The sequence below is a fragment of the Psammomys obesus genome, unplaced genomic scaffold (assembly GCF_907164565.1).
Source record: "Psammomys obesus unplaced genomic scaffold, mPsaObe1.curated_primary_1811, whole genome shotgun sequence".
Lineage (NCBI taxonomy): Eukaryota > Metazoa > Chordata > Mammalia > Rodentia > Muridae > Psammomys > Psammomys obesus.
Window position 1 is genome coordinate 5,539,762 of NW_026590699.1, and position 16,644 is coordinate 5,556,405.

Here is a 16,644-nt window from a genome sequence, read left to right on the forward strand (position 1 = left end):
GAGTTGGTGCTCTACGTTGCTGGTGCTGTTCCGTTTCAGAAGGGTCGTGGACTGTTTCTACCTGGGCAGAGTAAGGAAGCTTTGGGCCCTCTCTGGACTGGTTTAGTGCTCAGGTGAAGAGGGAAGACTGGAGCATCGTCCTGATTTCCTGGGCCCTGAGGTCACCTCAGTCTCTCTGGGTTTCAGTGAAGCGCTATGTCCGGAAGGGAATCCCCCTGGAGCACCGGGCCCGAGTCTGGATGGCTGTGAGTGGAGCCCAGGCCCAGATGGACCAGAACCCTGGATACTACCACCAACTGCTCGAGGGAGAGGGGAGCCCCAGCCTGGAGGAAGCCATCAGGACAGGTGGGAGGCTTGTGCTCAGTGCCTGGTGCCTGTGTAGCTTCGATGGGGAGGGTGGACCAGGATCCATCCCAAAGCAGAGCTCTGCCCTTGCTCAGGTCCTAGGCAATCGAAAAGTCTGCCTTTCGGGCAGTGGCAGCACATGCCTTTAATCTCAGCACTCAGGAGGCAGAGGCAGGCTCATCTCTGAGTTTGAGGCCAGCCTGGTCTACAAAGCCACAACAGCCAAGGCCACAGAGAAACCCTGTCTCAAACATCAGACAAACAAGTCTGCCTTACTGAAGATGCACCTGCAGATGCTAAATTTTGGACGTGGAAATCAAGAGTCAAGTTTCCTCATGACTGCTAGATGGAGTTTCCTGTGAGGGTCTCAGGAGCTTGAGAAGATAGTATCACGTGGCCCCAAGCGCAATGGTGTTGGCTATGCTCCCTTGATGTCATTGTGGAGGTGGTCCCTGCACCCTGCCATCAGGTGGCCATTCTGACTGACCCGGGGACTGTCTACGCCACCCCTCTCCCTGTCCTTTACCACCCCAGTGACAGAGCTTGAGGCTCAGTTCACATGACCAGGGGTCATGGGGTCCGTGGAACCCCGAGAGGTCCTCAGGTAGCCTCATGTATCTTAGATACAATTGGCTGTTACTGTTTGTGAAATGATTTTCAAGGTTGTTGAGTGTGTTTTTAGAAAAAAAAAATGATTATGGGAAAATATGCGTATTCATAGTTCACCTTCCTTCCCAAACTGACCTGCCCCCTGTCAGCACCAATGTCCTCTACTTTTGTCTCTGACTGTACCCTGTGGGATTCGCTTAAACTCCATCACGTAGCCATTTAAAATTTATTTTTTTAGACACAGTGTCTCACTGTGTTGTCCTGGCGCAAGCCTAGAACTTGCTATGTAGACCAGGCTGGCCTCAACTCTTGGCAGTCTGTCTCTACCTCCCAAGTGCTGGGACTAAAGATATGCAACCACTGTGCCTGGCTTGTTTTATATTTTTAAATTATGTTTATTTGTTTGTTTGTTTTGTGTGTGTGTGTGCTCACATGCATATATAGAGGTTAGAGGAGAGAGATTAAAGGACAACCTGTGGGAACTGGCTCTCCTGCCATGTAGGTACCAAGGCTAGAATTCAAGGCATCAGGCCTGGTGGCAAGTACCTTTGTTGTTTTTATAGACAGGATGGCCTCCCAGATTGTCCTAGAACTCCAAATGTAAGCACAAATGAGCCGCCTCCACCTGGGTGCTGAGGTTACTGATGTATGCTCCTGTGGCTGGTTTATGTGCCACTGGGTGTCAAACTCAGGACTTTCAACGTGTAAGCAAGCTCTTTACGGACCGAGTCGGAGCCCCAGACCACATGGTGGAGTTTCCATGTTCACAAACATGGAACACAAACAGGGCCATAAGCCTTATCCACACTCCCTTTACCTATGCCATAGCAAGATGTGAGGGTACCATGCAGAGTAAATGCAGCCTGTGGCTCTAGTCGGCCGTAGCGAGCCGCTCCTGTTCCTGTGACCAGTCTGTGTCGCTGAGTGTTTACAGTTCCAGGGGAGATGTTTTGGATCTGAGAGGTTATGGAGGGTGTAGGGGTCATGAGAGCAGGAAGTGGTGGGGCAGGGAAGCTTCGGCACAAAACCCGGCAGCATGAGTTTACTTAATTCCTGGCATTGGTTTATCTCTGAAGGCAGTCTTGGCTTGTTCTCCTTCCTGTGTTCTGGGCATTTTTGTTTCAGTTCTTTTGAAACTGCAGGACTCTGTAGCCCAGGCTACCCCTGAACTCAGCAGTCACCCTGCCTTAGCCTCCTGAGTGTAGCAGTTACAAGTATGAACCACCAAGCCTAGCATTTTGTTGTTTTGTTGAGACAGAATTTCACTGTGTAGCCCTGGCTGGCCTACAGTCCTGTATGTAGAGCAGGTTGGCCTTGAACTCATAGAAATCTGACTGCTTCTCTTTCCATAGTACTGGGATCAAAGGATCAGAAGGGTGTGCTCCATGCCAGCCCTAGTCTTGATATATTTGATCTTCAGAACCTGAAGCTTTCTTCCATACTGACAGGGTAACTGAAGGGTCCAGTGGAGACCATAGCTGCAGGCAGCCACACTGGTCTCCAATCACTGCTGTCCTTCCTGGCGCAGCATGCCATCTCCTGTGCTACACCCGGGCTCAGGCGTGCAGCGCGCTGAGGTGGCAGCTAGGTTTTTCTGGGGTGATTCAGCTGCAGCCGGATGGGGCCATTCCTGAAACCCAAGACAGAGTCTGGCCACCTTGGGGATGCAGAGCGGCGTGACGGTGACACTGGTGAATTTCTGTGTAGACCTGAACCGGACTTTCCCTGACAACGTGAGGTTCCGGAAGACGGCGGAGCCTTGTCTTCAGAAGACCCTGTACAATGTGCTGCTGGCCTATGGACTGCACAACCAAGCTGTGGGGTACTGCCAGGTGAGCCCCCAGAGCCTTAAGAGCTGACATGTGCTTGGGGGGGATCATTTGGGACCCCATAGCTCCATGGCAATGGTATCTGCAGGTACAAGCTTTCTTCCTGGCTCATGAGCCCTGGGTAGCGAAGCGTCCCTCACGGCAGGCTTAGCTCGCTGCAGGGATGTGGAGGGACAGCTTCGTGCTATCGCCTTAGTGAATAAGGTGAGCATGGGCGTTGAAGACAGTGGGAATGATGCTGAGGGGGTACAGAATGGAAGGAGGCAGGGGCCGGCAGGACGCTGTGCAGACTCTCTGGGTGTGGAGGCCTGTACTCGGCCTGTACCCTGACCTCTCGGGAGTTTCTGGCAGCCTGGTGTCATAGATCCCACTGCAGAGTTGGGTCTAGTTTGGATTACCAGCTCGGGAACAGTTTCCTGATTGTGTCTGGGAGTTGGCGGGCGCCGAAGAGCTTGTCAACTGCATGGCTTAAGTAAGAATGATTCTGGAAATAGGAGACCCAGGTGTGGGCTGGGCAGCCGTTGGGCACTTCCTCCTCTGCAGCTGCCAAGGATGATGTTCACTACTTCCTGTCCAGATCCCACCCCAGAATCTGACATTCCTGGGATGTTTGCCCTCCTTGGCAGTGTCTAGGTTGTCCCTTTTTGTAAGGACACATACTGTCTAACCAGAGGTCTCTATTCCAGAGGAACCTCTGTTGGGTTTCAGATTTGAGACCATTGGATAAGGTTTCTATTTAACATACCAAAGCAGACCTGGTCTCCAGATTCTCCCAGCATCCCTCAGTCCCTACCTGTAGCAAGATATGGCTGGCATACCCGGCCCTCTGCCCTGAACTTTCCAGACCAGGGGTGGGCTTCCGCTCCCCCGGAGAATGCTCTTCCCTGTATAATCCAGACATTTTGCACACACGCTCTCTCCTTCTTTCTCCCTTCTTCTCTCTCCCTCCCTCCCTCTTCTTCCTTCCTCTATCTCCCTGTCTGTCTGCCTGTCTCTCTTTCTTTCTCTCTCCCTCCCTCCCTCCCTTTTCCTCCTTCTTCTCTCTCCCTGTCTGTCTTTCTCTCTGTCACTCTCGTACTCTCCCTCTCTCTCCCTCTCCCTCCTTCCTCTCCCCCCAACTAGCTCTCTTGATCTCTGCTCATGTACTTTCTCTCTCTGCCCTCTCTCCAGGCTTTTCTGTCCTTCTTTTCATGGTGACATAACTGACCCCTCCTGTGACCCGAATGAGAGCTGCCCCCAATAAGCCTGCATTTATGTGCTCTAATCTGCCTTGGATTGTGTCATTTCATTGGTGAAGCTAACCTTTTGACCTCATCATAACCAGTGAAGTCTGCACAGACCTCTCCCCAAATGAAGGCACACTCTGAGGCAGAAGACTTCTGGCCTTGGGGGACCCAGTCCTGCCCATAGCACTGGGACTTCAGAAAGTGCTTGCAAATTGCCTTGCATTCTCTTTTGATGAAGTTGGGCTGACTTCACACAGGTGGTTCCACGTGACACCATTCCCTCGCTGGCATCTTCCCAGGTGCTGTCATCCTCATGACCTCGTGACCCAGGAACTTAGAGCTGTTACCAGCTCCTGCCCTGTCACAGCGCCTTTTTCTTCTTTTCCTTTTCTCTTTCCAGGGGTTGGCATGGAACCAGAGGTCTTTTGCACCATTGAGAAATTCTCTGTCACTGAGCTCCATTCAGCCTTTGTGTGCATGTGGTCATGAGCTTGTGCAAGCATCTGCATGTAGAGACAGGTTGATACCAAGTGTCTTACCCTGTAGAGAACTCCCCACTTCATTTTAAAGGAATGGCCCTCTGAGCTCCCTGAACCTGGTGCTTGCTGACTTAGGCAGTGGCCAGCAGGCCCTACAGTAATCTGCCTCTGTCTGCTGCCCGCCCAGGACTGAGGTGATAAGCTCATGCTGTGGTGCCCACCTTTCCACACGGACACTGGGGATCCGAACTCAGTTGTGGGACAAATGTTTGACTATGGTCCCTGTGTATCTTACCTGTGTGTTGAGTCTCATTCTTGGGGACACTGAGTGGAGGTACAGAACAGGTATTGGGGGCTCTGTGCCTGGCAGTGGGTGTTGGCTTGATAAAAGTATCTTTGTGCAGACCACACATGCGGTGCCTGTTTGGTATTGTTTGAGCCTATGCTGTTGGCCGTGCAAAGATGGATTTCTTCCCAGAGGACTGCATGCTTATTTTAGAAAGTGTAGATGAACAAAAGGGAGGGAGACAGGAGTTGTGCAAAGCCTCATTCTCCCAGACGTGTCAGGCGCGCACACTCTCAGGTCCCCATCATAAGCTCCGAGGGCCATGGCCTCTGTCTGGCTTTGTGCCAGTACTTGCACTCTGGCAGAATCTGTCCTCTGGGGAGAGCATCCTCTCACTGTCCCACTCCTCCACGAAGGACCACGATCCTCACTGCTTTTTACTGTTTATCATTTGGGGAGACTGAGGACTGAACACTGAAGCAAGTGCCTTCCCTTTGAGCTATTTTATAGTCCCCCTTTCACTTTATTTTGAGGCAGAGTCTTAGTAAGTTGCCCAGGCTCACCTTGAACCTGTGGCCCTCCTACGTCGGCTTCCCAAAAGCTGGGCTTACAGGACTGTGTCATCAGGCCTGTCCGATGTTTGCTGCTGTTAGAGTATCTGGCTGGTTGATCGCTTAGGAGTCACTCACCGCTGTCTGTGCCAGCATTAGGAGAAGAGCGCCTTTGGTTTCATAGTCTGCGGGGCACTCGGTGTTCTTCAGGCTGACTTCCCTCTCCCATGTCGGCTGGCCGAACAGCGCAGACCACTAGTCTCGGTCTCTTCCAAGCTGTGTATAGATGCGTCTAGAGCAGCGGTTCTCAATCAGTGAGTCCTGACCTCTTTGTGAGGGGTGGGGGGTGAGAGACCCTTTCACGGGGGTCGCAGATCAGACATCCTGCACACCAGATATTTATATTATGATTCATAACAGTAGCAAAATCAGTTCTGAAGTAGCAGTGAAATACTTTGTGGTTGGAGGTCACCACAGCATGAGGAGCTGTGTCATGGGGCCACGGAATTAGGAAGGCTGGGAACCACTGGTTAGAGCTTCACAAGTTTCCGGGAAGGGCAGAAGAAGGGGACGTGCTGTGAGCTGAACCCTTTGCACTAGGTGAAGTTTGTTTTTCATTCTGATTTCAGGGAATGAACTTCATAGCGGGGTATCTGATCCTTATCACTAAGAATGAAGAGGAGTCTTTTTGGCTCTTAGATGCTCTTGTTGGAAGAATACTACCTGGTAGGTTGAAAGTTCTTACCTGCTGGCCTCGCCTGCCCTGCCCTGCCCTGCCCTGCCCTGCCCTGCCCTGCCCTACTTCTGATGTCTTTGAAAAGGTCTGGCTGGCCAGTCAGGATGCGGTGAAATGGCTGGGGTGTAACTCAGGAGAGAGCACATTCTGGCTCTTATGAAGGAAGGTCTGGGGTTTAATACCAACACTGGAAAGAGGAAGAAAAGAAGAGGGAAAAATTTAGTGAAAAGAGTTGATGTGAAGTGAAGAAGAATTGGGGTTCTATAGTCTCTGTTGAGGGTGTAGTCTTGCCTTTGGCCATTGTCTCTTTCCCATGAGTGTGGCCTTTCTGTAGTCGAGTGGCTCACCCATGACACCGTCCAAATGTCTTACTGAGCTTGTGAGAAGTCAGTACATTATTGCCAAGGGTCACTGCTTTATAAGTGGAAAGTCCTTTTCAAATCTCTCTGCCTTCTATTCATTGGTAGAGAAGGGCAGTCGCCAGTTGTAGAAAAGCCTGCATAGACCGTGGGCTTCCACAAGGGACACTAGGAAGAGGCAGTGCTGTCCTGAGGGGGATGACTGACTTGGATAGAGCATATCCTGCCTGTCCCGCCTTCTGCCTGGCCCTCAGATGGGTGTTGAGAACATGAGAGGGTGTGTAGAACTGTAACCCAAAATAAGCCCTTTCCTCCTCGCATCGCTTTTAGTCTTGGAGTTTTATCACAGCAATAGAAACCCTAACTAAGACAGGAGGTCAGATCCCAGCTGGACTTGTGGAAGCTGGTGGGAGCCCGTCATGGAGACAGCACGCCTTTTAACCCCATCACTCAGGAGGAAGTGGCAAACTCTCTGAGTTTGAGCCCAATCTGGTCTTTATAGAAAGTTTCAGCCCATTTAAGGCAACACAGTGAGATCCTGTCTCAAAGACAGAAAAGTCCATGCCAGCAGCTTTGGCTAAAGATGCCCTGAGTGAGGTAGCTCCTGGTGTAGAGAAAGTGTGTGTTGTCCATGGCTGACAGGATTAGGATCTGGATTGTGTAAAGAGGCCCTCAGGGTGTGAGTTTAGTGGGTAGAGCCTGGAGGACATGCTCACAAATTCATGAGGTGTCAGGTTTCTTCAGCCCCCATGGGGTATGTGGTCATGGTCTGCTGAAAAAGCCGAGGTCTCCTCGAGGAGGAACTGGGTTGTGAGAGATGGAGTGACTCACTGGCACCTGACTAGCCCAGGGCTGCCCTGACCCCACCTCCAGACCTCTGACTGAAGCTGGGTCTAGCCCCACCCCTGCCTCCTCTGCCTCCCTGGGGTTGTACCTGTGGTTCACCAGCCGAGCAGAAGTTGACTGGGGTCTTTTTGTCTTGAGACAGTTTCACTGTGTATCCCTGGCTGTCCTGGAACTTGCTATACAGACTAGGCACCTCAGGTGTGTACCATCATGCCTGGCTTCAGACTTGGGGACTTTGCCTTACTGTTATCACCCGAGAGTCTCAGAACGTAGGAATCTTACTTCATGGTAGGCTTGCAGGTGCTGAGTCTCAGCCAAGGCTCCCATTTGAGCCAAGGATGCTGAGATGGAAGTTTCATGTCATCATGTGGAAGGAATGACAGCAGACTGATGGCCTGTCTGGGGTGGAGCGTGCCTGGGTCTGCCTGGAGGGCACCCACCGTCGGCTGCAGACTTCTTCACGGTGGCGCCCTCCCATCCCTTAATGAACGGATTCCTGCATGTCCAGGAAAACAGTTGGACCTGATTTCTGCTGAAATGCAGGGAAAGAGGTTGCTAACTGTCACAGAAACACCATTGCCTAAGCCAGACACCACCCCAATGCTAAGGGCTCCAGGTCTCTGAAGGCCACAGGTCTGTCTCCTGGTGCAGGAGGGGTGGAGCGGAGCTCCCTTGCCTCAGTGAGGCCTTAGCAGACTCTGCACCTTCCTGGTGGCTTTCTGATGGCTGCCTGCCCTGGCTGTGGGCTGGTTCATGTGCCATGTAGGTTCAATCCTGGGGTCGGGAGTGTCCTTTGGGAATTAGACCTTCTGAGTCTGGGTCTTCCTCAGAAGCCAGGCAGCAAAAATAAGCTGAGCAGCATTATCCCAATCTTTTTCTTCCAGCCATGGCAGCTCAGAAAGAAGTGGGGATCCCAGTACTGTGCTGTGCCCACATATTGGGGCACCTTCATTCTGGAAGAAGCATTTGGGGTTTGATTTCCCCACCAGAAAATCAAATGTTTTTTTTTTTATTTTCCAGTACTTATTTTGCCTTTAAAAATCTCATTATTAATTAATGGGTTTAGGGATTAGGAAAATATAAGTATTTGAATATGAAAATAAAAAGGCTTTGTTATTAATTTTTATTTTATGCATATGGGTGTTTTGCCTGCATGCATATCAGTGCAGCTTGGGGCCATCGGAGACCAGAAAGGAGACGGAGGAATCCCCGGAGACGGAGTTATAGATAGTTATGAGCCACCAAGTGGGTGCTGGGGATTGAGCCCAGGTTCCCTGGAAGAGAGCCAGTCCTCTTAAGAGCCATCTCAATAGCTTTTATTTACATTTTTGAGACAGGGACTTATCATGTAGCCTTGGTTGACCTGGGACACTCTATGTAGACCAGACTGGCTCAGACTCACAGAGATCATAGAAATCCACCTGCCTCTGCCTCCTAAGTGCTAGGCTTAAGAACATGTACCATCACACCCATCTTATTTATTTTTTTGAGCTTGGCCAAGTAGCCCAGGCTGGCTTTGAACTTGCTATGTATTGGAAGATGACCTTGAACACCTGACCCTTCTTTCACATTCAGTGCTGAGATTATAGTCACGAATAACTGTACTCAGTGTATGGGGTGCTGAGACTAGGACTACTAAGTAAGCACTTTATCAGCTTAGCCGCATCCCAGCACCCTACTTATGAGACAAGGCTGCTTCTGTTCATGCCACAGACCCGGACCTCCTGGGCTCATGAGGACTCCCTTACTCCCCCTGCATCTCAGTGCAGGGAAGGCACGCACACTGTCCCCAGCTTTATAAAGTCCGAGTCTTTTAAAGTCTGTTTACTTTTACTGCTCATGATCACCACTTACTCTTCCAAGTTCTCTCATTGGGGAATGATAGGAAGATAGAGACCTTCAAGCCCACAGAAGCTCTTTCCAGCCATTAAAAAGAGCAGTGTAAAGCCTAGCCAGTGGTGATGCACACCTTTGACCCCAGACTTCAGAGGCAGAGGTAGACAGGTATCTTTGAGTTCAAGGCCAACCTGGTCTGCAGATAGCTCTAAGACACAGAGAAACCCTGTCTTGAAACACACACACACACACACACACACACACACACACACACACACACACACTCACGGCAGTGTATGCTAGGTGTGGTGGCACACACCTGTACTTCCAACACTTTGGAGACTAAGGCAAGAAGGCCACGAATTCAAGAACAGCCTAAGCTACACAGGGAATTCCTATTTCAAAAAATCCAAGAGAGAGAGGATGGGAGAGAAAGCAGTGCTGCCTCAGACTTCAGGAAGCACCCCACGACCATGGGCTGGACACCAAGCCTCGGTGTGCTGTTTTTCCCGGGTGCCCATGCCTGTGGTGGTGTGTGTTAGCCACTGGTAGGAATAACTGGTAGGAGAGAAGCTTCATCTCTGTACTAGGAGACATGCAGGGGAAGAAAGCCTCCCCCAGAATTCAGTCCCCCTTGGGATGAAGGAGGCCCAGTGAGGCACTGTGACAACCCAGGTAGGATTTGGACTAGAAGACACAGGTGGCACTCTGTGGTGACGTCACTCCTCCCTTCCTGTGTGCAGGCACTTATGCTATGGTGAGGGTTTAGGACAAAATGAAGGAACCCAGACCCTTTATCCCAAAGCAGGTAGGTTTGTCTTTGCCCTTCCACTCAGATCTGGGAGCAACCCTCAGGATGTTCTTGAACTTGGGATGTGACTGTGTCCTAGGGATGAGGATCTGTGGTCTGGGCAGCGTTACAGAGTGGTAACCCCAGGTTACAGCAAGGGAAAGGCACTGGTCTTTAGGGCGGGGCCTCTGGCTCTGGGGTCCTCTCTGATGGTGGACAGAGCTGTAGACATCCGCATGGAAGGCCTGGGTGTGCAGGGTAAGGTACTATGTGTCATAGGCGCATCTAGGTGTGATAGCTCTGGAGCCCACGACTCAGCATTCTGCCTTGTCCCAGGAGTTGATGTCTCCACACACAGCTTTCCCCATGCTCTATCCTCTTCCTCCTCTTCTTCCTCCCTTGTAAAAATTTTTTTGTTTATTTATTTTGAGACAGGGTTTCTCTATGTAGGCTTGGCTGTCCTGGAATTAACTCTGTAGACTAGGCTGGCCTCAAACTTTTAGGGACCATAGAAATCCACCTGCCTCTGCGCGCTGGGATTAATGGCATGCACCACCACCACCACCTGGCTCGCTCTTTTCATTTAGGCTGCTTGCAGGGTGGGCCAAGCTGGCCCCCATGGTGTTCCCAGCAGAGCCTCTTTGCCAGCAAATATGGGCTTCCTGTACCTGGTATTAACGATAAGTGCTTTTGGCATGCCCTTTATCTGCAATCAGAAGCAAAGAGGTGGAGTCTCAGCAGACCACACCACTGTCTTTGGGTTCTCCCTGGATTTGCTATCAGAACATGGAAGCATCTACTTTGTCTCAGGCTGGTGCTGTGGCTGAGCCTTGGTGTGGGGTTAAGTGTATCCCTTGGATAGGAGAGGCACTCCCTGGAGCTAGGGCAGTGCATGGCTCTGACACAGACTGTGCACACTGTCCGTACCTAATGTCCAGAGGGTGGTATGGCACTGGTCTGTCTTCCACAGCAGCGTGGAAGGAGAGTGGCAAGGTGTAGTGGGTTAATGCAATCCTCCCCTTGGAGACTCAGAGCCCTGGAGTTCACGGGGCATGAGTTTAACATTTCTATTTCTGGAAGCTGGACTAAGCATCCAAGCAGGGCCAAGGTCACGAAATGCTCCTCTGTAAATCTCTGCTCTGCTCCTTTCCCTCTGCTGAGCTGACGACACTGGGGCGACACCCTGGCTGTCTGCACACGCCTCCTCCAGCTAAATGGGATGTGCAGTTAGGAAGAGCCTGGCATGTAATCCTACAGCGTAATCCCTGCATTGAGGAGGGTAAGGCAAGAGAGTCACAACTTGTAGGTCATCCTGGGATTCTGAGTGAGAGCTGTCTCAGAAAACTGCCACCACTTAAAAACCCGGACTAAGCCAACAACAAAATAAGGGAGAGAGCAAATGGTGGAAAGGCTCCAAGATGCAGATGCAAAGCAAGTATGTAAAAGGCCAGTTATTTTCTCTGTCTCTTCCTTTTTTCCTTTCTTTCTTTCCTTCCTTCTTTCTTTGTCTCTTCCACAGTGACTCTGTTGTGCATTCACTGCATGGACAAGACACTATGGATGCAAATTAGTGTGCCATGGTTTTCTGGTTTTTTATCACAGATTTTTTTTTATTTCTTTTGTAGTGTAAAGCAAGTGTTAAACTTTATAACAATACCTTGCACTAATAAGTTAAAAAAAAATTAAGTAGGAAAGCCAGTGAGATGGCTAGGTGGTTAGAGTCACTTTTCTCCTAGGCTAACCACCCTTTGATCCCCAGGCCCCACATTTTTGAACGGAGAGAACCAAGACCATAAAGTGATCCTCTGCTCCTCACGCGTATGGCTGTCATGGCCCACATGTACCCCCTGCCCATTGAACTAAAAAAAAAAAAAAAAAAAAAAAAAAAAACTGATTAGGAAACTCCAAGTATTTTGGCAAGACACGTCTTCACATGAAATACTGTTGGAAGCACTTGTCAGGTGGTGTGAATGTGATTTTTATTATAAGATCAAATTTACCACACAACCACTTTTCCGTTCCTTCTGCTCTTCCCTCACCTCACTGTGTAGTCCACGCTAACCTCAAGCTCGGTATGTAGGCAAGTCCTGTGTCTCCCAACTGTTGGGATTTCGGGCGTGTGCCATGTCCCTAGTTTTGTGCAGTACTGCATCAAATCCAGGGCGCCTTCTCTGCTAGAAAGACGAGCACTGTCCAGCTGAGCTACAGCCCAGCCCTGAGGCCCAACAGCACCCATTAGCTCATGACTCCCATTCCTCACCAACTGGTGGTGGCTGGAATCGGCGCCCTGAGGGTTTACGTCAGGGAAGTAGAATAATCACATAGAGCCTGTCTCTTCTGGTGGTTTAGCTCACTAAACTGGATATCCCCATGGCTCCTCCATGGAGGAGTTTATGCCAAAATTTCCTTTCACAGGTGCTGAATCTGTGTGTGTGTGTGTGTGTGTGTGTGTACGTGTACACAGGTGAAACCTAGGGACCTTGTGCCTGCCATATAAATGCCCTACCACTGAGCTACACCCTTAGCCTCCCTGTTGACCATAATTTTTTTTTAAACAAACCTACTTTATTTGGGGTTAGTAAATGGTTCTTCTAACCCCCCAACACCAGGTAGGAAGGCAAGGTTAGTGGGGACAGGGTGCGGAGTTCTCTCTGCTACTTCCCGTTGGGTTGTAGGATTCTTTTGGGGGCAATACCAGTATCAGTCATCCAGAAATCCAGAAGTCCAGGAAACCAGCAAATGCTTACAGCAAATGCAGCAGCAGGACGAACCAGCAGTAGGCAGCCCTCTTTTGAGCAGCCTTGCCTGCTTCCTCTGGGCTGTCATATTTATACCCCTCAAGGTCCTCAGAATTCAACTCTTGCGTGAGACACTTAACAGGTGTGAACAAACTAAAATCCCCAACTTGGAATTTTAACAAAAACATGTTTACATGTCATAAACCAAAACATTCACAACACCTCCACCCCCTTCATTTTGAAACAGGGGCTTGTGAACTTATCTGGGCTGATCTTGAACTCTGTAGGTCAAGTGGGCATTGAGCTTGAGATCACTCTGCCTTAGCCTCCCAGGTAGCTGGGGATATAGGCTTCTGCTCCCTGGCCCTGCTGATTTGAGGCTCAGTTCCCCTTTTCCCCGCTGTGTGGCAGATTACTACAGCCCAGCAATGCTGGGGCTAAAGACGGATCAGGAGGTCCTGGCAGAGCTGGTGAGGATGAAGCTACCAGCGGTGGCAGCCCTGATGGATGGCCATGGTGTGTTGTGGACCCTGCTGGTGTCCCGCTGGTTCATCTGCCTGTTTGTGGACATCCTGCCTGTGGAGGTGAGCACCTTGACCAACCCCAGGAGCTGTGTGGGTCACTGTGGAGTGATGGGGGCATTTCTGTGTCTCTACAGACTGTGCTACGAATCTGGGATTGTTTGTTCAATGAAGGCTCCAAAATCATCTTCCGGGTTGCTCTGACCTTAATTAAGCAACACCAGGAATTTATATTGGAAGCCAGCAGTGTTCCAGACATCTGTGATAAGTTCAAGCAGATCACGAAAGGGGACTTTGTGACGGAGTGTCACACATTCATGCAGGTAATTCTGGTTGCTTGGCCTGGGCAGGGCCTCTGTGGTTCTCTGTCCCACCCAGCAACTGTGCCAAGTGTCCCGGTGCCTCTGTTGAGTCTCTCTCCTCACAAGCGCCCCCCTCCGCCTGTGAGCTATAGCTGCAGCCCAGTGGCTGCTCCTCTGCTTTCCTTCCTCTTGTTTGTCTGCAGCTTGGGAGCTGCTGGCTGACCCAGGTGGCTGCAGTCCGTCTTGACCTTGTGTCCAAGGCCACTGCTGCTCACCTGGAAAGCCTGTTCTGGTTCACATTGGTTGGAAGTACTCTGATTTCCCTCAAGTCTGGGAGAGGGGGAGACATGTCAGTGAGGCCTCTTTGTCCTCAGCTGGCTTACAGCCTAGTCAGAGGCTGTTGAGCACAGAAGGCCGTGGACTCCCTCCTGTCCTGCTACAACATAGTAATCCATGGTACCTGAGAGGGTCAGTAGTGAGGCTAGGGATGGCTGCTGGGTGACCTGGTGCAGGCAGAAACTTGTAAGCATGAGGTGGGGATGAGACTGGCCGGAGCTTGGAGGACTGGGAGGCCCTCGAAGCCCAGGGCTGCGTGACACTGGCAGGATCTGGTGTGGGGTCGAATCTGAGGGTTCCTCTCAACAGTCTGTATTTTGAGCCAGAGATCTTAACCATGGAGCCCTGGCTGGCCTGGATCTTCCTATGTAGACCACACCAGGCCCAAACTTCGACCTCAAGCTGCCTCTGTCTCCTGGGATCAAATGTACGCACTATCACACCCAGCACTTAAAAATTTTTGAAATAATGAAGTCAAAGGATATGTTCTATTCCAACAAACTGTGGCTAGACGCCCCTTGCTGGCAAGAAGCACCATTGGAGGGTGGGCATGGTGGCTCATACCCATCCGACCCACTCAGGAGGATCTTTGTAAGTTAAAGGCCAGACTGGTCTACTTACTGAGCTTTAGGATAGCTAGGACCAAAGACCCTGTGTCAAAAAAAAACAAAACAAAAGCTGTCTTTGGGGCACACACCTTAAGAGTAGGTGGTGCCTACACACACCCAGGTAGGTTCTGAATTCTGAAGTATGGGCAGCTCCCCGAGTGGGCATAGGGACAGGAACCTGTGGTCTAGCCCAGTAGGGACCCTGGGAAATGACCTCACAACTGTCTCCCACTCTTCATAATGCATCACTGAAGCCAAGCCAGCAAGCTTCTTCTGTAAGCTTCTTGGAGTTGGGGCTTCACCCCAGTTATACAGCAGCAGCATACACTAAAAACAGCAGACAAGGACCCCAGGTTTCCCCAGACCCGCAGTTCACAGGCTGCAGAGGGACTTAAGTGTTTGAGTGTGAACCAAGAATTAGCTTGAGGCTGCCTGATGAACTCTGATCTTTCCTCTGAATGTACAGGCAGGTCCGTCACTGTGCCTGGGCAGGGACTGTCACCAGTTCCTGCTCCATGAGGAACTGGGGCTTGCTGACAGGTCTATATGTAGACCTTCAAATACTTTGTACACCATCTACTTAACAGACCTTCCGGCTGTTCATAATTCAGTCCCTGTGCAGTGATGTAAAATCATGGTGTTCTACAGATCTTACCATCTTTGCAGTCATAAATTGATTTGGTCTGGTGACATGGCTCAGAAGAAAGGTCCCTGACTACCTACCCTGAACTTGGTTCCTTTTGTCTTCCTACAGCCATTTACACAGTGCTTCTTGGAGAATGTGATTAGATTGTTTTCTCAGGAGTTAAAACGACTCCTCCCTTGCTGTGTATTCTAAAACTCAGAAGAGCATACATGTCTTCCCTCACAGGCTACATTCATGAGTAGAAGCTTAAGTGTCACTTGTGCTATACACCGCCCATTACCCTCAGTTTGGATGCCAACTCAGAACCCAGACATGCTTTTAAGTGCTGAGTTTGGCCCAAGCATGTGGTATCAAGAGTGCCCAGACCCACTTAACCAGAGTACTGTGGTGGCCAGTGTTCTTGTTTGGAGTTTGTAGAAACCAAAAATCAAGTGTATGCAGCCCCATGGCAGTCTTGAGGTAAGCCCCTCTACTGCCATGTCTTCTGGGAGACTGCATCCTCATCCCAAGCCCACATTCCTGTCAAAGCCTTGGTATCTTTTGGCAGGTTGGTTTGCCTGCCAGGTGCCAACTTTCTTTTCTTTGGGGGGGGGGGGCAGCTTTTGAGACTTTTCTGTGTAGCCCTGGCTGTCCTGGAACTCATTCTGTAGATCTACCTACCTCTGCCTTCCCAGGTGCTGGGATTAAAGGCTTGTAAGACCATGCCCAGCCCCAGGGCCTTTTATGAACTAAAGTGAAAATGTATTGTGAGGGGTTGTTTGGAAAAACACATTTTGCTTCTCTTCCAGAAAATATTTTCAGAACCAGGAAGCCTGTCCATGACGACCATCACCAGGCTCCGAGAGAGTTGCAGAGCTGCACTGCAGGCACAGAGCTGAGTGTAGTGGCACCCTCTGCCACTGCTGCTGCAACTGTTCCACAGCACACTTCACAAATTCCTACCACATCGTTCCTGTTGTAAATACTTGAAATCATGACACTTTCAATGTGAACTTTAAAAGAGTAACTTAAAATTATAGTGCTCCACACTTTTGTCCATCTTCAGAGTCATAATTGAATTATCTGGTCCAGTGAGATGGCTCAGCATTTGCCACCAATTCTGATGTCCTTAATTTGGTCCTGGGATTCAAATGTGGAAGCAGAGAACAGACTCTTCAAATTGTCATTTTGAAACACATACACAAATTAAAAAAAAAAAAAATTTTTAGCTGAGATATCAGGAATTTGGTAAGAGCTGTGTGCACTTTGTTGAGTAAACTATGTCAGCATTGAGTTTTCTAGTGTTGAAGGTTAATAGTGACTGGCATGTGTGACGTTGGTTTGTCTGGAAAGGAAGGCCTGCCCTCCCAGGAGTCTTTCCTAGCTAAGAGTATGTGGTCTGTGCCTACACAGACTGGTCCCTAGGGGGACAAAGTGTGACAGTAACCCATTTGCTGAGCATAGTTACCAGTGATCCTTTGCTTTCTCAAGATGGAACTTACATGCTAGGCTGGTCAGGGCCATGTCTTCCGGCTGTTCACAATTCAGTGGAATGGCCTTCCAAAACAGCCACCCTAATGTCCCATACAACCAGCACTGCCTAAAAGGCCATCACTAACTAT

The 16,644-nt window shown here is 50.1% G+C and overlaps 1 protein-coding gene across 4 annotated transcripts in view; it reads left to right on the forward strand.

Annotated features, from left to right (window-relative positions):
• Grtp1 (growth hormone regulated TBC protein 1) overlaps positions 1-16,081 on the forward strand; it is a 24,033-nt gene extending 7,952 nt beyond the window's left edge. For 2 of the 4 annotated variants that reach the window (XM_055608431.1, XM_055608434.1), the window contains 6 exons: positions 187-345; positions 2,662-2,786; positions 5,955-6,051; positions 13,042-13,214; positions 13,289-13,474; positions 15,832-16,081. In XM_055608431.1, the coding sequence (XP_055464406.1) occupies positions 187-345; positions 2,662-2,786; positions 5,955-6,051; positions 13,042-13,214; positions 13,289-13,474; positions 15,832-15,921 (830 nt within the window). In that variant the 3' untranslated portion in view covers positions 15,922-16,081. The remainder of the gene's footprint in view (positions 1-186; positions 346-2,661; positions 2,787-5,954; positions 6,052-13,041; positions 13,215-13,288; positions 13,475-15,831) is intronic. The other 2 variants (XM_055608433.1, XM_055608432.1) reach the window with 2 other exon arrangements.
• Positions 16,082-16,644: the final 563 nt, after the last annotated feature.